General features: G+C 40.1%; 1 protein-coding gene and 1 long non-coding RNA gene across 2 annotated transcripts in view; one reads left to right on the top strand and one right to left on the bottom strand.

Annotated features, from left to right (window-relative positions):
• The window catches only part of LOC122464133, an 80,145-nt gene continuing 57,495 nt past the window's right edge, over positions 1–22,650 (bottom strand). The window contains exon 3 of the long non-coding RNA XR_006288045.1: positions 1–162. This is a non-coding gene — a long non-coding RNA (uncharacterized LOC122464133). The remainder of the gene's footprint in view (positions 163–22,650) is intronic.
• C1H3orf85 (chromosome 1 C3orf85 homolog) lies at positions 6,883–21,781 on the top strand. Its single transcript, XM_027819994.3, is given in 4 exon segments — positions 6,883–7,001; positions 16,354–16,490; positions 17,586–17,691; positions 20,645–21,781. Coding segments are annotated over 4 exon segments (393 nt in total). The 5' UTR covers positions 6,883–6,931; the 3' UTR covers positions 20,725–21,781.

The raw sequence follows: 22,650 nt of genomic DNA, 5'->3' as shown, positions 1-22,650 counted from the left end.
AAAGGGGAAAATAAAACAAACAGGTCATAAGTGTGGGGCATTTATTGGGATTGCATATACCTGGCTGTTTACAGTACAAACTGGACAGTCTGACTGAGCCAAATGACTATTGATTTTCCTGTTAAGGAGGCGCTCCAACTCTTCAATTCACAGCAGTAGAATCTGAACATGAAAACAAAAGATAAAGTCAATTTTCATTTGGAAGATGGATTAGCATCAAACATTCATTTTCATTCTTATGGGTCATGTTTTCCAAACATGCTCAGCGACTTGGGGTGTTTCAAATATTCAGTGCCCAAATGGGAACATCTTAAAAGTGCTAAAATTTAGGGTGTGGAGTGCCCACCCCAAGCAGGCCCTTTAAAGATTCAAGCTTTAACAACCCTTCCAATACACTCACATAAAATAGTTATTTGATTTATTCCTCTTATGCACCATCCATATATTGCTTATTTTCCTGATGGTAAGCGCCGATGGGTAGGGAGTGACTTATTTGTATTTGCACAGTGCTGCCCCCCACATCCAGACTGGGGCCTCTGGTTGCTACTCTAACAAATCAACACAACATTACATGGTGCATTTTTACCCCCACTATTCTCTTGGTGTTTCCTGGTTCCACAAATGAGTGAGTAGTGCCCTTTAATTGGTAGTTCATCCTCATGAGCACTGTTTGTTCTTTTTTACATTTTAGTTTAATTTATAATAATTATAGTTGGTTTTAAATGCTAATAAGAACTGAACTTGATGTGCCTCTCTGGTTTCCACACTGCAGCAGTCTTTGTGCTGCGTCCCCTCCTTTCAACAATGAATGTGGGCTGCTGTAGTGTAAAAGATGGACAGAATGTAAAATTAAGCTGATCTTAAAAGAACAGCTGTCTCCTTAGTGCACGTCTCTAGAGCCCTTAACTGCCGAAGGAAGACTAAGCTCCTCAGTTATGAACATAGTGTGCCCATATGCCCATCTCTTCCCCAACACAGAGGGTTGCACTCATGGATCCTGACCAGAGCGACTTAGAACATGGTGGGAGAAGTGAAGATCTGCCTATGCCACATTTCCCTTTCCTGCGTGGCAGAAAACCTGCTACAGGGACATTATATCCAAGTTGAAAGGACATAGGGTTGGTCAGATTTTGGTAGCTGTCTCCCACCCCCCCACCCACAGGCACAGAGAGTATACTCAAGCATTGAAAGCAGGAGCTGGGCTATCTAGCAAGCCCTGTGAGGGCAGCAGAGCTGATCTGTAATTTCAGGTTTAGGGGGGGAATGAAACAGTTTATTTTGATATTGTTTTAAACGTTAGAGTTGGGTTAAACATACAGATGACTTAAAAACAGCCAGATTCAACCGGTCTTTTTCTTGTCCCTCAGCTGAAGGCTGGGAAAGTTATGGCTCCAGTGGCAGCCTATAACATATGTCTCTGCTCCAGTCTTCCAGCAAAAGATAATGAAGCCAAGACGCGAGTGGTCTGATTCTCTATTGCAAGCCACCGTGTGTCATTATGTATACCGGAGAAAAATGAGGGCAGAGTGACTATAAAAAGCTATTAAACCAGCAAAGCAGTATTTATATTCACTTGGCATTGGTGAAAGTGACTGCAAAGTAATGCAGAAATAGGTCTGATATTTCCAATGGGAAAAAACAAGCAGATTTTTTTTTTTGGAAGAGATCAACAATTTTGAGCCATAGTTATATATCATAAGAATTCAGTACAGGGCAACAATAGTTTCTTTTGCAGGTCACCTTTAAGACTGCCGTTTCTCCTAGGAAGATAGCAGAAAAGGGATGAGACAACTCTACAGTTAGTGTTGTTTATAGAACCTTAGCAAGACAATTACTTGATTTGGGTTCCACCCTCTGCCCAACACTCATTACAACTATGAGTGGTTTTTGCTTATGATACACTATACATTTTCTAATCTTAATTCTTTAAGTTTTCCATTTAGGCCCAGAAGTTGGGATGAAAATGCTGTTCTGACTGGGCAAATCAAAAACTATGACTACTCAAAGTAAGTGGGCTAACCTAAAATGTGACACTATTCTCAGTTCTAGAAGCTATAAAACGAAATCATGCACATAAATGGTTCAACCTCACCATGATAAACACTTAATGGTATGAAAATAGCTTCTTTCTGTGATGCACTTTAAAAGTGTCATGCTTTTCAAGCAGGAGCCAATGCTAGTCCTGTTAACTATCATTCACAATAAACGATCACCGTAGCTCTTAATTTGATCCTAGGCATAGCATACACGCTCATCCATTTATACTGTCGCCTGAGAAAAATAGGGAATAATGAGCTCCCATGTTACGTGCTATAGGAGATCTTTGAAAGCAGATAAGCCATCAGTATGCATTTAAACATTCTAGACACACTGAGGGTTGCTTCTAAGGGCTTGTCTTCATTGCAGCATTAGATCAAGATAGAACTTGAGTATTGGCCCCAGCCTGACTCCTGCCCACACATAAGAATCTCTAGCTTGAATTAAGTGGTGCTTTAAGCTCATACTAGATGGCCCATCAGGGGGCTGTTGAAGCTCAAGTGCTGCTGAGTTAGTAAGCTACAGTCAACTTGGAAGACTCCCAACACCTTCCCAAAATTCCCAATGCGAGGGTATTTGTTCTATTTTTCCCCTGCCTTAAAACTGGTAGTTCTCCACCCAGTATCAGTACCTGACTCTGATGGTTGGAGCCCATCTTGCACATGGTTCTCTGTCTCGTAGCATTTGTTCTATCTGCTATTGCATTTGTTCAGTAAGATGACAACTAGAAGGGGGGACACTTCTAGCCAGTGTGTGCTAGCTTGGGTCAGGTTGACGCTCAGCTGCTTGTTCAGTTTTGCCATGGCTGTTATGGTTAGGGGTGGGGGATATGACAAAAGAAGCTGGTCATTCCTTGTGTTGAACCAATCTGTACAAGGAGATGTGTGGGGGAGGTGGGCAAACTAAGACTACGATAGGCTTCATATTTGTGAATCACAGATGGAAATCAAGTACGTTGTCATGCAGATCATTTGCAGATGATATTGGATAGGGTCACAAATTACTGCTGGAGTCAATGAGGATGAAACTGAGAACAGCCGAAAAAAGTGCCAGGAACTAAGATCTATGACATGGACAAATTGAAACAGCCAAGTAGTAGGAAAGAATAGAAAGAAGCCACAAAGAAAAACATCACTTCTTTGATGAAAGAAGACATGGTCCTAGAAGAGATATGAAATAATGTAAAAAATGGGATTATGAGAGTGGCTGAATAAGCAATCGAATGAATGTTTCGAAGAGCTGTACAACATGCAGAACACAAGTAGATGAAAAGAACCTGGAGAAGTTTTTCAGAACAAACAAGGGAGAGCCAGAATTCTTAGAAGTAGTAAGAATCTCTATAGGCAGTTTGAAAAAGAAAAAAGGCGCTGGGAAGTGAGAACATAACCACAAAGCTGCTGCAAGCAAGTGAGGAACACACGGTAAAGGTGATGCATGAGCTATTCAACAACATTTACAAACAAGAGCAAGGGCTTAGCAAATGGGGGAAAGCAATAATAGCACTAATCTTAGGGGAGAGGGGGAAATGAAGACAAGAGCAAGTGTAAGAACTACACTGGAATCACCTTATGGCATGTGCTGCGAAAAGCATTCAAGACATTGCAGAGGAGAAGGAAGAGGGATTTGGAAGCAGTGGCTGCAGAAGAACAGGCCAGATTTAGACTAGGACGAAATACAATAGATCAGCTATTTGTGATAAGACCGATCTTGGAGAAGTACACAGACTACAATCAAGCTTGCTAAAACAACTTTATAGACTTCAAACAACTTTTTGGTTGCATTGGGCAGAAAGGTTGTGGCAACTTTTGAGATTGTATGGCATTCTCAAGAAACTGATTAAACTAATAGAAAACATATACAGTATGCCAATGAGTGTGGTTAGAGTATACAGGAAGTTGACGAAAGGATGATGACTGTAGGAGTGAGACAAGGATGCATGCTAGCACCAGATTTGCTCAGCTTTGTACTGGAAGTAGTAATGGCTAAAGCACTGAGAGATGAAATGAACATAAGAATATAAGAATGGCCCTACTGGGTCAGATCAGGGGTCCATCTAGCTCAGTATTTATCTAGTTCTTTTTTGAAACCTATTATGGTCTTAGCCTTCACAACATCCTTTGGCAAGGAGTTCCACAGGTTGACTGTGCATTGTGTGAAGAAATACTTCCTTTTATTTGTTTTAAACCTGCTACCTATTAATTCCATTTGGTGACCCCTAGTTCTTGTGTTATGAGAAGTAGTAAACAACACTTCCTTATCTACTTTCTCTATACCAGTCATGATTTTATAGATCTCAATCATATCTCCCCTTAGCCGTCTCTTTTCCAAGCTGAAAAGTCCCAGTCTTATTAATCTCTCCTCATATAGAAGCCGTTCCATACCCCCAATAATTTTTGTTGCCCTTTTCTGAATCTTTTCGAATTCTAATATATCTTTTTTGAGATAGGGTGACCACATCTGCACACAGTATTCAAGATGTGGGTGTACCATGGATTTATATAGAGGCAACATGATATTTTCTGTCCTATTATCTATCCCTTTCTTAATTATTCCCAGTATTCTGTTCGCTTTTTTGACTGCCACTGCACATTGAGTGGATGTTTTCAGAAAACTATCAATAATGACTCCAAGATCTCTTTCTTGAGTGGTAACAGCTAATTTAGACCCCATCATTTTATATGTATAGTTGGGATTATGCTTTCTAATGTGCATTACTTTGCATTTGTCAACACTGAATTTCATCTGCCATTTTGTTGCCCAGTCACCCAGTTTTGAGAGATCCTTTTGTAGCTCTTCACAGTCTGCCTGGGTCTTAACTATCTAGTTATTTTGTATCATCTGCAAATTTTGCCACCTCACTGTTTATTCCTTTTTCCAAATCATTTATGAATATGTTGAATAGGACTGGTCCTAGAACAGACGCCTGGGGGACACCACTATTTACCTCTCTCCACTCTGAAAACTGACCATTTATACTTACACTTTGTTTTGTATCTTTTAACCAGTTACCAATCCAAATGGAAGGAGTCATGCTATGTGGGAGGACAGTGACTAACCATAGTTTCACAGACGATATTGACCTCTTAGCACTGACCAAAGAGGCTCCACAGAGAGTAACTAACAAGGAAAACCAAGAAGGCCACCCCAGTGGCTGGTCAGGGAACCAAGGCCTGTTCACTTCTTTGGGCTCCAGCCCACAGACCCTTAAACCAATGGCTAAGGTTTGCACTGTCCCACACCTTGCTGCTCTTTTGCTGGTCTGGTTCCTACATTGCCTCTGTCAGACTCCTTTGCCATACTCTTCTGGGCATGCCCTTCCTTCTGGGCCAAGCTCCCTTCTCTTTCCCTAGTCTCAGAGAGAGGGACTGCAGACTGCCTCACTGCAGCCCTCTCTGCCCTCAGCTACCTGATTTTATACAAGCCCCACCTGTTCCTATCCAAGTGAGCCAATGCTAATTAACATTTTTATCAATGACCTAGAAAAGATAAGTTTCAGAGTAGCAGCTGTGTTAGTCTGTGTCCACAAAAAGAACAGGAGTACTTGTGGCACCTTAGAGACTAACAAATTTATTTGAGCATAAACTTTCGTGGGCTCCAGCCCACTTCATCGGATGCATAGAATGGAACATATAGTAAGAAGATGTATATACTCATACAGAGAACATGAAAAGGTGGAAGTTGCCATACCAACTGAAAGAGGCTAATTAATTAAGATGAGCTGTTATCAGCAGGAAAATAAAACTTTTGCAGTGATAAAATACTCACTGTTAAAGTTTGCAGATGACACAAAAACTGCAGGAGTAGTAACTAATGAAAAGGACAGCTCACTGACACCTATATAGATCTGGACTGCTTGCTAAGTTGGGTGTAAGCAAACAATATGCATTTTAATATGGCAAAATGTTTACATCTAGGAACAAAGAATGGAGGCCATACTTACAGGATGGAGGACTGTATCCTGGACTGCAGTGACTCTGAAAAAGATTTGGGGATTGTGGTGGATAATCAGCTGAACATGAGCGCTCAGTGTGCCACTGTGGCTAAAAGGATTAATGCTATCCTTGGACTCATAAAGAGGGGAATCTCAAGGAGGAGTACAGAGTTATTTCACCTGTTTTGGGCACTGGTTCAGCTACTGCTGGAATACTGTGTCCAGTTCCGGTGTCCACAGTTCATAAAGGATGTTGATAATTGGGAAGAGGGTTCAGAGAAGAGCCATGAGAGTGATTAAAGGATTAGAAAACCTGCCTTGTGATGGAGTCAAGGAACTTAATCTCTTTAGCTTAACCAGGAGAATGTTAAGGGGTGACTTGATTACTGTCTGTAAGTACGTACCTGGGGACCAAATATTTAATCATGGGCTCTTCAGTCTAGCAGAGAAAGGTATAACTCCGTCCCATGGCTGGAAGCTGAAGCTAGACAAATTCAGACTGGAAATAAAGCATACATTTTAAACTATGATGGTAATTAATCAAGACTGGATGTTTTTCTAAAAGATCTTTACTTCTTTTGGGGAAGTTCTATGGTCTCTGTTTTTTAGGAAGTCAGACAGGATGATCACAACGGTTCCTTCTGGCCTTGAAATCTATGAAAATATGAGACTGAAGCACAGCCCCCTGCCATGTTCTACATTTACAGAATGAGCTTGATGTGCTATTTCATGTTACCAAATTACATTTATGTGTACATATAAAAAATAACTATTGGGGCATATTAGAAGCCCAGCTCACAAAGTCCAAAGGGTACAAAGAGATGCACGTAAGACAAATCTCCACTAAGCACTGTACCCTGCCCTCTGTCTGCACCGACTGCTTACACGTAGCTGGTGAATGATTTATAAACCTAAAGATAGCAAAGTACAAAGCTGCATGAATATCATAGTTAATCAAGAAGAATGCTTTCCAGACTGCACTTGATGTGTCTTAAAATGGTGCAAGTTGCTGTGTCCATTCTGCTGCTTACAGGTAAGCACTTGGTACTGTTATCCTGTCATGCTCTTATTTCAGACGAAGTAGTTAGCGAGGAGAAGTTGCACTGCAGGCATAGAAGTACTAAAGTAGAGGTGTCCTAAAAGACTGGAGGGTACAGCAGAAAGAACATGGGCTGGTGTTGAGCACAAGAGTAGGTAACAGGAACTCTGAGACAGAATCCTGACTGTGCTCCCTGTCTATGGCTTTAGGCAAATCATTTAGCCTCTCTCCGCTTTTCCATCTTTAAAACAGGGATAATACTGCTTACATAGCTGGAGGAGGTTTTCTGAGGATGAATGGGTGGTTTGTGAAATGCTAAATGCTTATTATTTTTTAAAATAATTCTGTAAACTTTATTCTTACCTTATCTGTTTTTACTAGTTATTGAGAAAACAAATAGCTCATATGCATACCTGGTCCAAATTGACATAAGTAGCTTGCGGTTTTTGAAACAACTTAGGGCACCTAGTTTTCAGAGGGCTGATATTCACCACTTTCTGAATGTTAGACCCTTGAAAGGTATCTGAAACTGGGAACCCAAAGTCGCTAATCATTTTTTAAAATGTCAGAAGTTGAACTGTAGTTGCAGTGAAGTGTCACTATGGCTAAGATGATGCACTTTTCAGCTAAACCCAGGCTAGTACCATAAATATCATACAGGCTTTAAGACTGGTGTGTTCCACAGTCAGTAACCAGATATAACAGTAGAGATTTATGATAATCCCTTACATAAAGGAGGTGTTCCCCTGCATGTGAATGTATTAACTGCCAACCCAAGTATTTTTGAAAGTCGTTGATCCAGGAGCCCCATGCAACCAACTGTATCTAATGACAATAAAGAAACTGTGCCATTGGGACTTGTCCTAACTTAACCAAAATGTAACACTTAGGAAACATGAACTAATTAACCATCTCATGACTCATGAACTAAATAACCTTACACAGATTGTGAAAACAGAAGCAGATGTGACATCCCCCCAAAGTCACACAGGAATCTGTGTCAGAGCTGAGATTAGAACTCAGATTCTCATCAGAACTCAGGTCTGGGTTCAAGACCTGTGCTGAGACCAAATTTTCTTCTTGAAAGGCCTAGAGAGACATGCTGAACACCTGACAGAGGGGGAGCAATAATTTAAAACAATATTTGATTCTGTGATGAAGGGGAAACCTGTTACAGAGTGAGACTATTTCTTAAGTCCTCCCACTGCTGTTTTGGCCAAGCGCCTTGTTCCTCCTACAAAGCCCCTTGTATGCATGGACTTACTGCAGCAGTGCTCTATAGGGAGGGGAATAGGAGGAATATCCTGCATGTCCCCCATCCCTACTGGATATGTTGGCAATGTTGCGCCTCTCTCTGCATGTGAGGTGTGGGGAGAGGCACCTAGAGTCCTTGCTTTCCAAGATTTGATAGGACCTCACCCATTCCACTAATCTGGTCTGCTCTGCACTTAGTACTCCTCTTAATCAAAGTTTACAACAGATGTTGGTTAAGTAGGGGGCCTTAGACCTTTCATGGGTGCTATTCCTTCTACCTGCACTACACTTACCTACACATTAAAGCCCACCACAAAACCTACTTTCAGTTTAGCTCAAGATTATTGAGCAATAAAGCATTGTAATATTAATTTTTGAGATATGCTGTTTCTCCCTTTCTCATTTTCCTTTCCATCTTTCACAACCCCCTTATTTGTGCTCTTTTCAGGCTTTCCTTACAACTAATTTTAGTAGGCTCTTACAGCCTCTTTTGATCACTGGTTATGTTCAGTTCAGCCATTCATTAGCTATGAAGGGTCTTTCAGTAAAAATCAAGGTAGTGGGGATTAAAACATGACCCACAGGGTCTGCTGATTACAACCTTACACTTCACCACCCTTTCAAATGATTTCCAGCAGCACCAGTTCCCCCTCCCCCCCCACCCCCATTTTTGGGAAGTGTGTTATATAGTGATTGAAGCCTTGGGTCTAGGCTTGGTTCGACCACAGAGTTATTGTGTGACCTGATGCTGGAAAAATCAAGAATAGGACAAAAGTAAATGAGGCTGTCATAGTTAGAACTATGGCAAACAAGTAGGGCCAAACATCTGAAATTTGAGTGCCTTTACCCATGTTTAGGCACCTAAGAAGAATGGCCAGTATTTCAGAGCTGCCGAGTATCCACAGCTCCAAGTGAATTATTTTGGTTATTTTAGATTCTTCAATATTGATATAAGTGACTAACATTTTGGCCTATGTTTATATTTTGTGAGGTATATATTGCAAATGTTTACAAGTTACCAATTTTACAATAAGTCAGATCAAAACTTAGTTGTATATCTTGACACTTGATCAATGATCTCAAATCACAACGTATAACATAGGGTGCGTAACATGCAACTCACAGGCAGTCTGTGGAATCCTAAAATGCATCCCCTAGTAACCCCCTTCCTGTACCTGAAAAGGGTCATGTCCAATCAGCAAGTTTTGATCTCCATGAAGTTTCACATGATCGCTCATAGTTAATGTATGTAGCTGAGACAAACTCTTACCAAAGCAGCAATTTCTATATTTCTCCAAAGGGCTCAGGACACTGCTCCAAGCCCTCAGAAACTCTCAGAGGAATTGACAATGACTACAGATAAGAATCGAATTCAGATTTCTCTTGACTCTGGAGAGCATTATCAAAGCCCATCTCATGTTTGTCATGAATGTATCTAGCACATAGTATGAAATTAATTATTCTGATTAGGACAACTGAAACGATTTCAAATCACAATGGGTTTGAAGCTGCAAAATTCTGGTCCACGTTCTTGAATCTTCAGTACATTTTGTGTGTGTGGCAATATTTGAAGCTGAGATTCTGATATGGTTTTGTCTCATTTCTAACTTTAGGGAACATCCCTAAACATTCAGTTTACCTTTTCAAAGTACTCAACACGTCAGCATCAGCAACGTTAACAGGACCAAAGGGTCAGAGGTTGAGAGTTCAGCTGTTGTAATCCAGGCAGTGCTAGCTTGAATATCTGGTATCACAGACAAGTCTGCTTTTTGAATCTGACATTCTGACCAGGCACATTCAAAGCTAATGGTTAAAAGAAATATTACACAAAAAGAGAAGGATTGGCTCCACAGCAACTGCTGTACATAACTACTTATGGGTTTTGAAATAATGGCAGACATGCAAAAACAAGAGAAAAATCAGAAAATAAGGGAAGAAAAAGTCGCTTTATTTGCTAATGTGCATGGAAACCAATTAGTGAAACATTGGTACTCATTGCCACATTGTTTTAAAGATTAAAACATATGGGGTAAATATCAATGGTCAAAATAAATCCTTCACTTCAATGGAGTTTCACAAGGGATAGATATAGTCCCAATTGTCAAAGTTTTCCCATTAGTAGTGAAATACTAGTGCTGACTTAAGATCTGGGGAGCTGCATCCTGTATAGTCAAGATTTTCAAGAGTGGGTAATGTTTGGATCCCAGGTCTATAATTAGACATAGATATAGATGGTGATTTTTCCATGAGTGTTAAGCACACAGCAGCTCCTATTGCTCAGCGCTTCAGAAAAACCACACCATCTATATAGGTGTGTAACAAGGCTCAGGAGTTGAACTTTAAGCACCTATTCTTAAGTCTTTCCTTATATTACTATAGTTGTACTGGGATCCTGGTAGCCTGGAGATCCACCAGCTGAACAAAAGGAACTCTCCTGTGTGCACCCCTGGGATTTGTGCTTAACTGGCAGTCATTATCTGAAATCTATTCTTGTGCAGCAGATTTAAAGTCCCACTCATGACTTGCGTTAAGGGTTTAAACACAAGTTAAACTAAGAGCTACACTCAAGTTAATTTTACCCTCTTTGCATATTTGACCTGCCTCACTGTACCAGTTGACTCCATCCTAGTATTTGAATCCAATTAATTTTCCTTTCCACAGCCAAGTTTTTGACTTTCCAGGCTGGATTGAGTACACATTCACTAATTGAACAGAGATGACAAGAGTCCATCCGATTCTCTTGTGACAGACTGTACTATTGTGTTTACCACTTTTACAAAGCTATGATACATTTTGTACAAAGTATGCCTTGTGAGGTATCATTTGAAAACTCATCATTCATGATCAATATTGTCCTGGTAAAATATGTGTGACAACATTGTATGTAACAGTATACGATTCTACTTTATGATGTTACTAAGGCATATTCCAAATCTGGGGAAGCAGCCCAAACCAATTCCTCAGAGACAAAAGGAAAAGTGATGCCTTAGCAAGGTGTCAACAGAATCAAATGGATTATCACCTAGGTAAGCAGCCATTGTTTAGCAGGAAGAATGGTATTAACCAGACATTTATATCTTGGCAAAGGAACAGCTGGGGGTTCCTGTGTGAACAGATTGGCTATTCCTGAACCCCAGCTGGAGATGATTCTCAAAGTGGAGGAAAAGCATTAAAAATGAGGAACAGAGGACACAAATCCTGTCTCTCCCCTCATCTCTACTCATGGCATCAACAACATTTGAGAGACAAAAGGAGCATCACTGAACTGGGGGAGGGATCCTGGCTGAAAGATCCAGCGAGACTGCTGTAAATATGTGGTGAAAGAAACCTTTTAGCTTTAAATTCACTTAGCTTGTTAAGTTAGATATTAGTTTGTGTTCTACCTTTTATTTCTTTGTAACCAATTCTGATTTTTATGGCTCATTACTTGTAATCACTTAAAATCCATCTTTCTATTGTTAGATAAACTTGGTTTATCTAAACCTGCGTGTGTTTGGAGTGAAGTGTTTGGGAACCTCCTCTTGAGATAACAGGATTTGTGCATATCATTTTCTATTAATGGACTTTCTATGAGCTTGTGTTGTCCAGAAGGAAAGAGCTGTACAAGGACTTATATTTCTGGAGACAAGCCTGAGACTGGGAATTTGTTGGTATCACTTTGCAATACAATTCAGGAGTGGCTGACTAGAAGCACTCAAGTAACTCAGCTGGGAGTAACTTCCATGCTAGAGGCTGTGTGTGACAAAGGCCAGGAGTGGCAGCTCTCACAGCGAAGCAGTGTAAAAGGCACCCCATGTTGGAGAACTGAGGGGACACAGCTCTTCGGCAGTCCAGATTGTACCTTGGGGAATGTCACATTTCTTCACGGTCAAATTTAATCTTGTGCCAGCTTTCACTAATCCACAATGAGATGCTCTGAAGACACTGGGACAATAGTGATAACTATTGTTTATATCTCCAGGGAAGACCAATCTCTCTGCCTCAGACAGTGATTATAAAAACTAAGCCACCAAGCATGACTTGGTGACTTTAAAAAGATTCATTTTAGGTGTAAGAATATTTACTGAAGTCTTCCAAAAATGTGAGCAATATATTCAGGGAATCAAACACTCCACCTGGTAACTAACAGCTGCTGTAATCCTCACAGCAGCTCACTCCTCAAAGATGTTCCTTTTATCTTCCCCTTCTGGCCATGACTCTATATTATTCTTACATAATATTTTCATCCAGAGGGAAAAAAGAAACAGTAACAGAGTAAAAACTTACATATCTAACATTGTTTGACCTTCTTACCACTGACTTATCTTTGTTTCACTGGAACTTTCAATATTCAGTGTCCCTAAGGATACTATTATGCTTTGTGAGCAATTTCATTGACTTGTATCCATCACACTTGCTCTGGCTAACTATGTCCAGTCTTGCAGCTGGATGCTCCGACATTCTGCTCTTCTAATTTTGGTGCAAGGGTGCTGCTAGATGTGGAATTGCATACAGCAGAAAGTTCTTAGGTAAGACTTGCATCTATAAAATACTTATTTGAAGATCTTAAATTCTTTTATAAACATTAAATCAAGCTGTTCAACAAGATGAGATGAATTACACCCATTTTACAGAAGCACAAATTGAGGCATAGGTTAGGGAACATGTCTTAAGATCATACAGGGTGTTAGGAGGCAGAATGGGTATGGAAACCAGATCTTCTGACTCCCAGTTCTGTGTCTGAGCCAAAAGACCATCTTTTCTCTTTGCTCTAACAGCATTGTGTGCAGTTGCCTGTTTATAAACAGACAAAAAATTCCTTTTGTGTATATAATTTCTCAGTGAAGTGCCCCATTCATTCTTGCACAGGTTAATTCTGCATGAAGAAATAAGAATACATTTCTCATGGAATGGCATTTCCCACTGGCCAAGGGTGCAGTCTAGGAAGAATAGGTATTCATTAAAAAAATAAGCTTATACCTTTAAAACATAGCACTTGCCACCAGCGGAGCCAAGCTAGAACCTCGCTGCCCCACAAAGTAGCTACTAGTGCTCATTCTTTGAAGAAAAAAATTACAGCTACTCTGTTTATGCTTTTTATTGTAACTCACCAAGCAGTCACAAGGCTAAAGTACTCTTCGGCAACAAAACTTAAGCAACATCGGTGACCCCAACTAACTATATTTTTTCAATGAAAAAGGTTAAGTCTTATGCTAGCGGCAATGGACATTATGGCATTTATTTTTGACCAAAGTTCAAGCGTCTCACCACAGAATAGTAATGACGTTTGCAAAATATGTTCAATATAAAAAAATAAAAATGAAAATATATGCCTCAGTAGCAGCTCATAGTAAGCTGACTAAGAAATATTACCCTCTTGGTAAAATAGCCTTGTTTGAATTTCTTGAACTCTGGAACAGCCAAGTGTTACTTGCATGCACAGAGGCAGAACATATTTCTCTGTGGAATTTTTCTTGCTTTCAGAAACCCAGGAATAATTAGCTATTTCGTAGTCACCTAAGAAACAGCATTTTATGCTTAAAACGAAGACAATTTGCCATGGAATATGCATTAGTTCATCTGCACAGTTGGTTCAACTGAAGAGTAATTTTATTTGAAGATGACTGAATTTCTGCTTCCTGTTTCTAGTGTTTGAGCAAGCAAAGCATAAGAAGCATATCAAACGTTGGCGAGAAGACCTGTTAGGATATCTAGTCCATCTTTCTGGCAAAGCAAAATTGTTTGCTCTAGTATTATTACTATTTTACGTGTATATTCCAATAGCTGAAGATCACAGCCAGATTGGGCCCCATTTTGCTAGCCTCTGTATGAACAATGACATTTTCTCTTCAATTTTCCTATCTAGTTTTCAAGTACTTTTTGGCTCTGAAAAGCAGCAGCACTGTAAATATAAGCAGCAGTTTTACTCCACAAATCTGTTCTCTGTACAAGGTCTTGATAGTGACAAATGAGGGTTTTCACTCTGGTTAACCCAGCAGAACTGATACTGCTGAGAAGGAGTGAGCTGGATTCTATCCATTATTGTGCATAATCAACATATGGGTTTACTAAGTTCCAATCAGTCTCCCTGCACAAACTCAGTGGAAGCCATGGGGGTGGATAGATGTCAGTGATTCCATAGTTTGGCCTGCAGAACTCCTATTACTGGATGCAATGTGCAAAGAGTACAGAACTCTGCTTGAATCTACAGTCTTGTGTACACGCAGAAGTTGCACCAGTTTAATATAAGGTGTTATTTTAAACCCCTTTAGCTAAAATGGGGGCAATCCTGTGTATGGACACACTTATTTCAGTTTGAGTGATTTTTTTTTTATTTCAGTTTTTAAACCAAGAGTGTTCAGACAAGTTTGCAGCAGTTTAAGTACAGTGGTTTAAAATAACACATTCAGTTAAACTGCAACTTTTTTTTGTATACACAGGCCATAAGATCTGAAGTTAAGCTGGCAGAGGGAAAGGGAAAACCTAAGGGTATGTCTACACGACAGCAACACAGCTACAACCCTGCAGCTATACCACTGTAGTATAGACACATCCCACATCGACGGAAAGGGTTTTCCCATCTATGTAGTTAATACATCTCTTCAATAGGTGGGAGCTAGTTCAGTGGAAGAATTCTTTCATGGACCTCTCTGCATCTACAGTGGGGGTTAGTGTCAGAAACTGATGGGGGTGGTCAGAGCCATGGCAGCTGGATCTATGGTTGGAACCAGGGTTTAGAGCCGGAATCAGAAGTACAGAGTGGGGCTGGAACAAGACCAGAGTAAGAGCAAGGGTGGAGCAGGCTAAAGCATGTGGAGTCTGTTACTACTATCAGGCAGGGGAGAGTTTGAAGCCTTGAAGTGACACTGAGCAGACTGAGCTGCTCTTTCTCCTGTGAGGCTTATATACCTGCCCTGAGAGACACTAGACTGGCACCTGGCTTGTGGATTGGTTGGAGCCTACCACAAGAATGACTCATCAACACATGGGGTTTAAGCAGGTTCTAGTTCACAGATGACTCCATCACCTTACAGTTAGGATGACCTAACTCCATTGCACAGGGTAAAATTTTTTTCACAGCCCTGAGCGAAAGGTAGTTGAGCTAATTTTTAGGTGTAGACCAGACCTAAGGTGGAAATAGTGAGACAAATTGAGAACCCCTCTTGTTGAGAGGCATTCTCATTTCACAGAGAAGATGGCCTGCATCAAGGAGGGACTGAAAAGTCTCCCCAGAACAAGCTGAGAGCAAGACCAGAAACACAACACCTCTCCGTCTATGAACTAGGCCCATTCACCAAGTAGCTTCCATGGAACCATCGATGGAGATCAGGGCCACCCCCTGTGACTGACCCCTGCCCATCCTAGATGGCAAGAGTAGAGAACACATGTATTTGCTATAGTACTAATAATTAGAGTAATAAGAGAAAGGATAGTAGAAGACACATGAAAAGGCAGAAGAGGGAAGCAGGGGCATGGAGGGAGAAAAAGAGTATTTTGTATTGTCTGGTCTTGCAACTTGGACACGTTGTGACACTGTGTAATTTATTAGCTAGCCTGTGAAATGTGTGGTATTTGGAAACAAACAAACTTTAAATCATTTCTGTTTTTGTACTATTCATTGTCTATTTTTTTATGAAAATCAACACAAAAATCACACACACACACACACACACACACGCACACCCCGAAAAGAAAAGGGATAGTAAAGTCTAGACTACTTTTTGCTAGCTATGTTTTATGTTTTGTATTTCTCTCAGAATTGATAATGATCAGTTTAGGCAATTCCCCTTTCTGATTTTCCCTGGTGGACTGTTTGTGTTACACGCACAATAAAGTGGAGTGATTCATTTTTAAATAACTTCTCCTATTTGGATTTCAATGAAAACTTGCAGAAACCCTTCTACAGGATGTAGGTTTGTAAAATCTTGCTTTTACAAAATCCTAAACTTGTGGCCTAATTTGGATTCAAATATTCCTTTTGAATGAGCTCTAATACTTTGGTTTAGGTTTAACATTGTTCTGTGAAGGAATGACACATGATTACAAATCTCTGTGAAGTGTATGTTCTAAAATAACTGACAAACATTATGACATTGCTACACTTCCATTTCAGGTGTATTGGGAGCGCCGTTTGTGTCTGAAGAAGAAGCAAATGAGTTTATACAACTTAAAAGACAAACACGATATTCTCAGAATTATTGGGATCCAAGCAGCAGCCAGAATGCATGGGGTTACACTCTGGCTAAACAGGTATTTGTTTGATAACTTCGCACTATGTAAGAGACTGGAAATATATATATGTTGCCATCTGATTGCCTGTTTGCAGATATGGTACTGGCTTTTAAAGGGACACCAAAATTCCATTGTTAGTGAACTCATTCCTGGAAAAGTACTAGGATGAATAGTTCATGGTTACAATCTCTTATACTATAGTCAATAGCTTCCTTATTCATGCTGCTAAGAATTGTAAAGTTGCTAGATAATGATCTGGCCAGTATAATCTTGCACAATTGCTCTTGCAATAAAAGGTTTGTAAAGTGAAACTTCCTACCACCACCGCCACCTCGCTACACACTAATCTTGTTCTGGTAAACTTTGCTGGATTCATAGCCTTGGAAACAGATGGCTTCTAGCCACAGCTATGGCACAGACAATGCTACTGCAAGCTTACATTCACCATCCACACCTTCCTTTCGATCTGGCTTCCAATCTCTGTTGACAATTCTCCTGTACTCCATCACCCAGGCTTGTAATACAGCTGATCTTCAAACTTTCTTTCCTTCTGCTCCGGGAACCAAGCTGTTATCAAATTTCATCAGCTCTGAGCCAACATTGCTAAAATCTATGACTTTCCTCTCCATCCTGACTTCTAGGTGATCACCCAGGCCTTACTCGTCTCATGCCTCGAGTACTGACCGCAATCTCCCCTTTCCCCCCGCCCTCCCAGGGGACTGTATATACAAGGGCCCTACAGGGGACTCTTATTTATGGTAGGGTGGAGGCAAAACTTAATTTAGTATGAAACTAGGAAGTTCGCTTCAGGATTGCATGTGATTTATTGTGTGTGAACTTGAAACAGCAAGCTATGCTACAGTTATATAATCAGATCCATTTCTGGTTACACAGCTTTCCCGTGGCTGTGGCTCATTACACTTTTAATGCATGATTTAAAATGTTCAGAATTAGGATCCATCTGAGTCCTCTTATATAATTATCTGAGCAACTTATGCCATGCTACAAAAGCTATTTGAACATGACTCGCATCTCAGGTTAGGTATGGTCCTACCAAAAGACCTGTAGTCTATTGAGGTTGTATCTTGTTCTATCTATTTTGTTCTACTTCAGCTTAGTGAATTATGGACGGCTTTGAGAACCACAACACAATACTACATGGACTTGGGATCTTTTGCCTTTGATCCTGCCCTTGCCCGGTGAGTTTTGTCTAAAGATAGTACCTACCTTAACAAAAGGATGTGTATAAATAATTGATGGAGGAGATAACAGCACTCACAAAAGGATCCTAATGGTATATTATTATACTGTGCTGAGTTTCCCTGTGTTTTAATTGCAAGAGATGTGATTAGAAAATAACTCTTTTTTTGAAAATTGGAGTGAAAGGGGCTTTACTAATTTTACTGGCTGTTTTGAATTTAAATATGATGAATCAATGCTGCTGGGTAGTTATGATGATATTGTTAGTCTAATAGAGTTTTAAAATGCATAGAACTTTTTCTATGGGCTTTGTTTACATTTTAAGAAATAAAATAAACAAAGCATGCAGAAGTGACCTTTGACTTTGGATCCGACACATACCATTCAGACAATACTGATAGAAAGCAGCCCATTGTAGAAAATGAAAGGAGGGAAGAAGGAACAGTTTTTTCCTGTATAAATTTCAGTAGTGCGATTTCAGACTCACAGCCATGTTAGTCTGTATCCGCAAAAAGAAAAGGAGTACTTGTGGTACCTTAGAGACTAACAAATTTATTTGAGCATAAGCTTTCGTGAGCTACAGCTCACTTTATAGCGTGCAAGTGGTGCAGTTGTATTCAGTGTAGAATAAAATCATGATTGATCGAAATGGAGAAAAAGATAGACATGGAAGTATTTACAGATTGGTAATTTCATGCAATAAGTCCAGTGTCTCAAATTGTCATGTGAAAATTTTGAGGAGAATGTTAAGATGAATACTTCAGTTTTTTAGTGATTACAGTAAATGTAAGGAACAGTCTCTAAATAACAATATTTGACACGTATAGTACTACAAGAATAATAAATGCTTTACCTGTACAGATTGCTTTTCAAGGGTAGATGTCACAGATCTTTACAAAGGAGGTAGTATTAATCCCATTTAGGAAAGTGGAGGCACTGAGAAGTGAAGTGATTTGCTCAAGGTCACTGATACAGGAGGGAATATAATCCATGTCTCCAATTTAGTCATATGGCCTATCTTCTAGACTTTTTAATATAAAAGACTACATGGGCAGATGTGTTATAGTGGTGGGAAATCAAAAATGGAGGGTGGGTGGGAATTCAATTGCTCTATTTCCAGTTCTGCCACTATTTTGATGTATCTTCATATGTGTTTGTAACATGCCTAGCACAGCTGGACTCCAAGCCCTGAATAGGGACAAGCTCTACAAGAAACAAAAACACTTTGATTTTTAATAAAAAGCTTAAACCCTCCAATATCAGGGCTCAAATCACTAGGAAGAAATCTACTCTGGGGCCAGGCTAATCATAACTAGAGCTGGCTGAAAAATGGAAATTCCTTCCTTTTTTACAATTTATTTATTTTGGAACAAATTGGAACAAAAAGTCAAAAAACATTTCACAAGAAGGGATTTCCAGAAAGTTCTGTTTAGGGAGAAACAAAACAGAATTTTTGAAGCTTCCCAGCTGCCTGGCAGAAAGGCTCTTGTCAATTTCACTTCCTTCCTGCAGGCAGAAAGAAAAATTGACCAGAGTTTTCCAGAGGGACAAGTGGGGCAGAGTCATTTCAATTTTCCTGATTTGGAAGAAAAATCTGTTTTCCCCTGGAAAACTGAATGCGTGAAAAGGGCCTTTTCTGCTGGCAAACCATTCAGATGGAAAGTTCCTGAGTAGTTCCAATCATAAGTGGGGCCCTACCAAATTCAGGGTCCATTTTGGTCAATTTCACTGTCACAGGATTTTAAAATTCATAAATTTCATGATTTCAGCTACTTAAATCTGAAAATTTCAGGGTGTTATAATTGTAGGGGTCCTGACCCCCAAAAGAAGTGTGTGTGTGTTGGGGGGGGTTGCAACATTATTGTGGTGGGGGTTGCGGTACTACTACCCTTACTTTTGCTCTGCTGCTGGCGGTGGTGCTGCCTTCGCAGCTGGGCAACGGTGGCTCCTGACTGGGAGCCAAGCTCTGAAGGCAGAGCTGTCACCAGCAGCAGCACAGAGGAAAGGATGGCACGGTATGGTCTTGCTACCCTTAGTTCTGCGCTGCTGCCTGCAGAGCTGGGCCCTCAGTCAGGAGCTGCCACTCTCTGGCTGCCCAGCTCTGAAGGCAGCAGCGCAGAAGTAAGGGTGGCATGGAATGGTATTGCCCCCCCTAAACTGCCCAGCTGGTGGCAGGGCTCTGCCTTCAGAACTGGGAGCTCAGCGAACAGACACCGCTCTGTGGCCACCCAGCTCTGAAGGCAGCACAGAAGTAAGGGTGGCAATACCATGATGCCTCATAAAATAACTTTGTGATGCCCTGCAACTCCCTATTGGGTCAGGACCCCCAATTTGAGAAACGCTGGTCTGCCCTGTGAAATCTGTATAGTATAGAGTAAAAGCACACAAAAAAACCCCGAGATTTCATAGGGGAAAGACCAGATTTCAGGGTCCGTGACGAGTTTTTCATGGCCATGAATTTGGTATGGCCCTAATCATAAGTGTCTACTACTTGCACATGCCTTTGAAGCTTATGATACTGGCTGATGTTCAGCAAGTTACAGGACTAGGTATGCCACATGAGTCCAGGGGCATGGCAATTCCTATGAACCTCAAAAGACCCACTCTATACGAACAGACCAATACATTGATGGTTCTATGTTATGTGCAGGAAGAACCCATATTTTAGATTGTAAACTCTTTTAAGCATGTTCTCACTGAACTCTTTCTAATGACTTCAATGGATGTTAGTTTTAAATTGTGATCTCTGTAGGGCAGGAATTTACCTTCATCTCTGTTTAACTGCCCAGTACACTGCAAATGCTACACAAATTAACCTCCGATGCTTTTAGGCATGCACATGAGAGAACAGATATTGAAACTGTGAAACGCGAGAATATCAATGTGTTCCTCACAGTTCCATATTAAATAAAAGGCAGCTTTGAATTAATTCAGCAGAGCCTTCCTAATATCACTTATTTCTTCTTTTTTAGGGGACCACATTAGGTCTTACATGGATATGCTACAGGAATCTGGGGCTCACCTCCAGCAGCAGATAAGAAAACACAACTAAACCTAAGAAATTTCACGTATCTGCCAATGTACTGTATGGGAGGATCTTTATCCAGGAGTTGCACTTTTAGCTATTTGCCACAACCACATTTACTTTGTCCTGTACCTTATTAAGACATCTAAAGCTGAAACACACACACAGTAGCCCCACAAAGTCAATAGTTTGTATTCATCAAGTTACAAATGTAATGTTAAATCATGCTAAATTGAACATAAACGGTGAAGATGACCAGGCACCCATAGTGTTTTAGTAGGACAGGTTAAATTTTTTTTCTTTTTTGACTAAATGGATTCCCCCTCTTCCCACTCCTACAAAATCGTCCATTTAAATAAATGTTGTCATTCTGGCAACTGAAAACTGGTTTTTCACTTCTTTAACTAAAGACTTTGGCATTTTAGTTACTGAAAACTGAAATTTTGGGGTTCCATTTTTTTTGCTAAACCCAAATTTCAAAGGAAATTTTTAAAAAGAAATACTCCCTCCCTCCCCCTTTGGGTGTGTGTTTGAGGATAGTGAAAATCATGTCAGCTCTAGTTTTCACCATAGGAAGCAAGAACGTTTAATATTGTGGCCAATACATTAGGTGATTTAGAATACAGCTTCCACTTCACTACCTCCAAAACTCTGCTTTCAGCATTGAAAGTATTGGTCTTGAGCTCTAAAGTGCAAAATGGTTGAAGTCCGGATAACCTGAGCGAGCTGCTCTCTACTTACAGGACATCAATTGTCATCAGTGAAGACACTTATTTGCAGCACCCTGTTTAACATGGATGTGACTAGTGACAAGGCATTTTCCATCACAGGTCTCAAATTCTCTCTTCAGTCCATCAGCCAAAACTACTTGACCATCAGGACACGTATTGTCTCAGGCTTTTTGGCCTCTTGAAGAATAGCATAGGTGAAGGAGGGTGGTTTTACTGTGATGATTTAGTTTTCCTCCTTGGATTAATAAAGCAGATCATATGTATTGGGGATTTTCTTATAGGTACAAGTACCCAGAGCTACAGTGAAGTGACTGCAAACTCTAAAGGAAATATTAAATCTTTTGAAGCTGAAAGACCGTTTTAACATTTCTGTGTTTTCTATTGCATTACTGTCAGAGTAATTTTTTTTTAATGTAAAATAATTATAAACTGCAACTGGTTTCCTACTGGAAGTTCTTGATCTTCTCAGTTGGACAGATTTTATTAGACTGGGACTGAAAACACACATCTGATTCTTTTATCACTTACAATACCATGACTTCATTCATACTATTAATCAGTACAACATTTCATTCATTCTAAAGAAAAGGCCAAGAAATAAACACCAGTAGAGAAAAACCAAAGAACGATTACATTCATTAGTCTCTCATAGGTGATCTGGTTATTTTATGCTTTCTCTCGTGCCTCCTCCTCTTGGCCACCGATCTAGGCAGTAGCCCCTAGAACTGTTGACTTGATGGGCCAGTAGAGGTAACTATTTCAGCCCACTACCATCCATTCTTTCTTCAGGAACAAAGGTAGCCATTAAAACAACAACTGAAGTTCGCATTTAAGGCTTGGATAGTCACCTAGGGTTGGAAGGTGTTATACGGCCACAACTATGAGGATATGTTGAAAAAAAACGTCTCTCCCAAGCCATGCTAAGGCAGACATGCATAAATTCAATTTAATCACAAATGGAATTGATAGCTGAATGTGACTTTTTGCTTCTACCTGGTCATGAACTACATATAGCAGGGTTCATTTTGATGCATTTATTTTACGTATACCATTTAGTGTCCCTATCTTGATCCAAAATGTCTGTCACAAGATACTCATCTAAAGAATATATCTCATGCTATTAACTGCAATGACAGTGACAGCAAAAGTGAACTGTATTCAAAGCAATTTAGTAGTGGCTGGTTAAATATACCAGTCAGGGTATTGCCAGAACCATTCAAAT

Source organism: Chelonia mydas, chromosome 1 (genome assembly GCF_015237465.2).
Source record: "Chelonia mydas isolate rCheMyd1 chromosome 1, rCheMyd1.pri.v2, whole genome shotgun sequence".
Taxonomy (NCBI): domain Eukaryota; kingdom Metazoa; phylum Chordata; order Testudines; family Cheloniidae; genus Chelonia; species Chelonia mydas.
The sequence above is the reverse complement of the archived record's forward strand: the minus strand, read 5'-3'. Positions and strand labels throughout refer to the sequence as shown.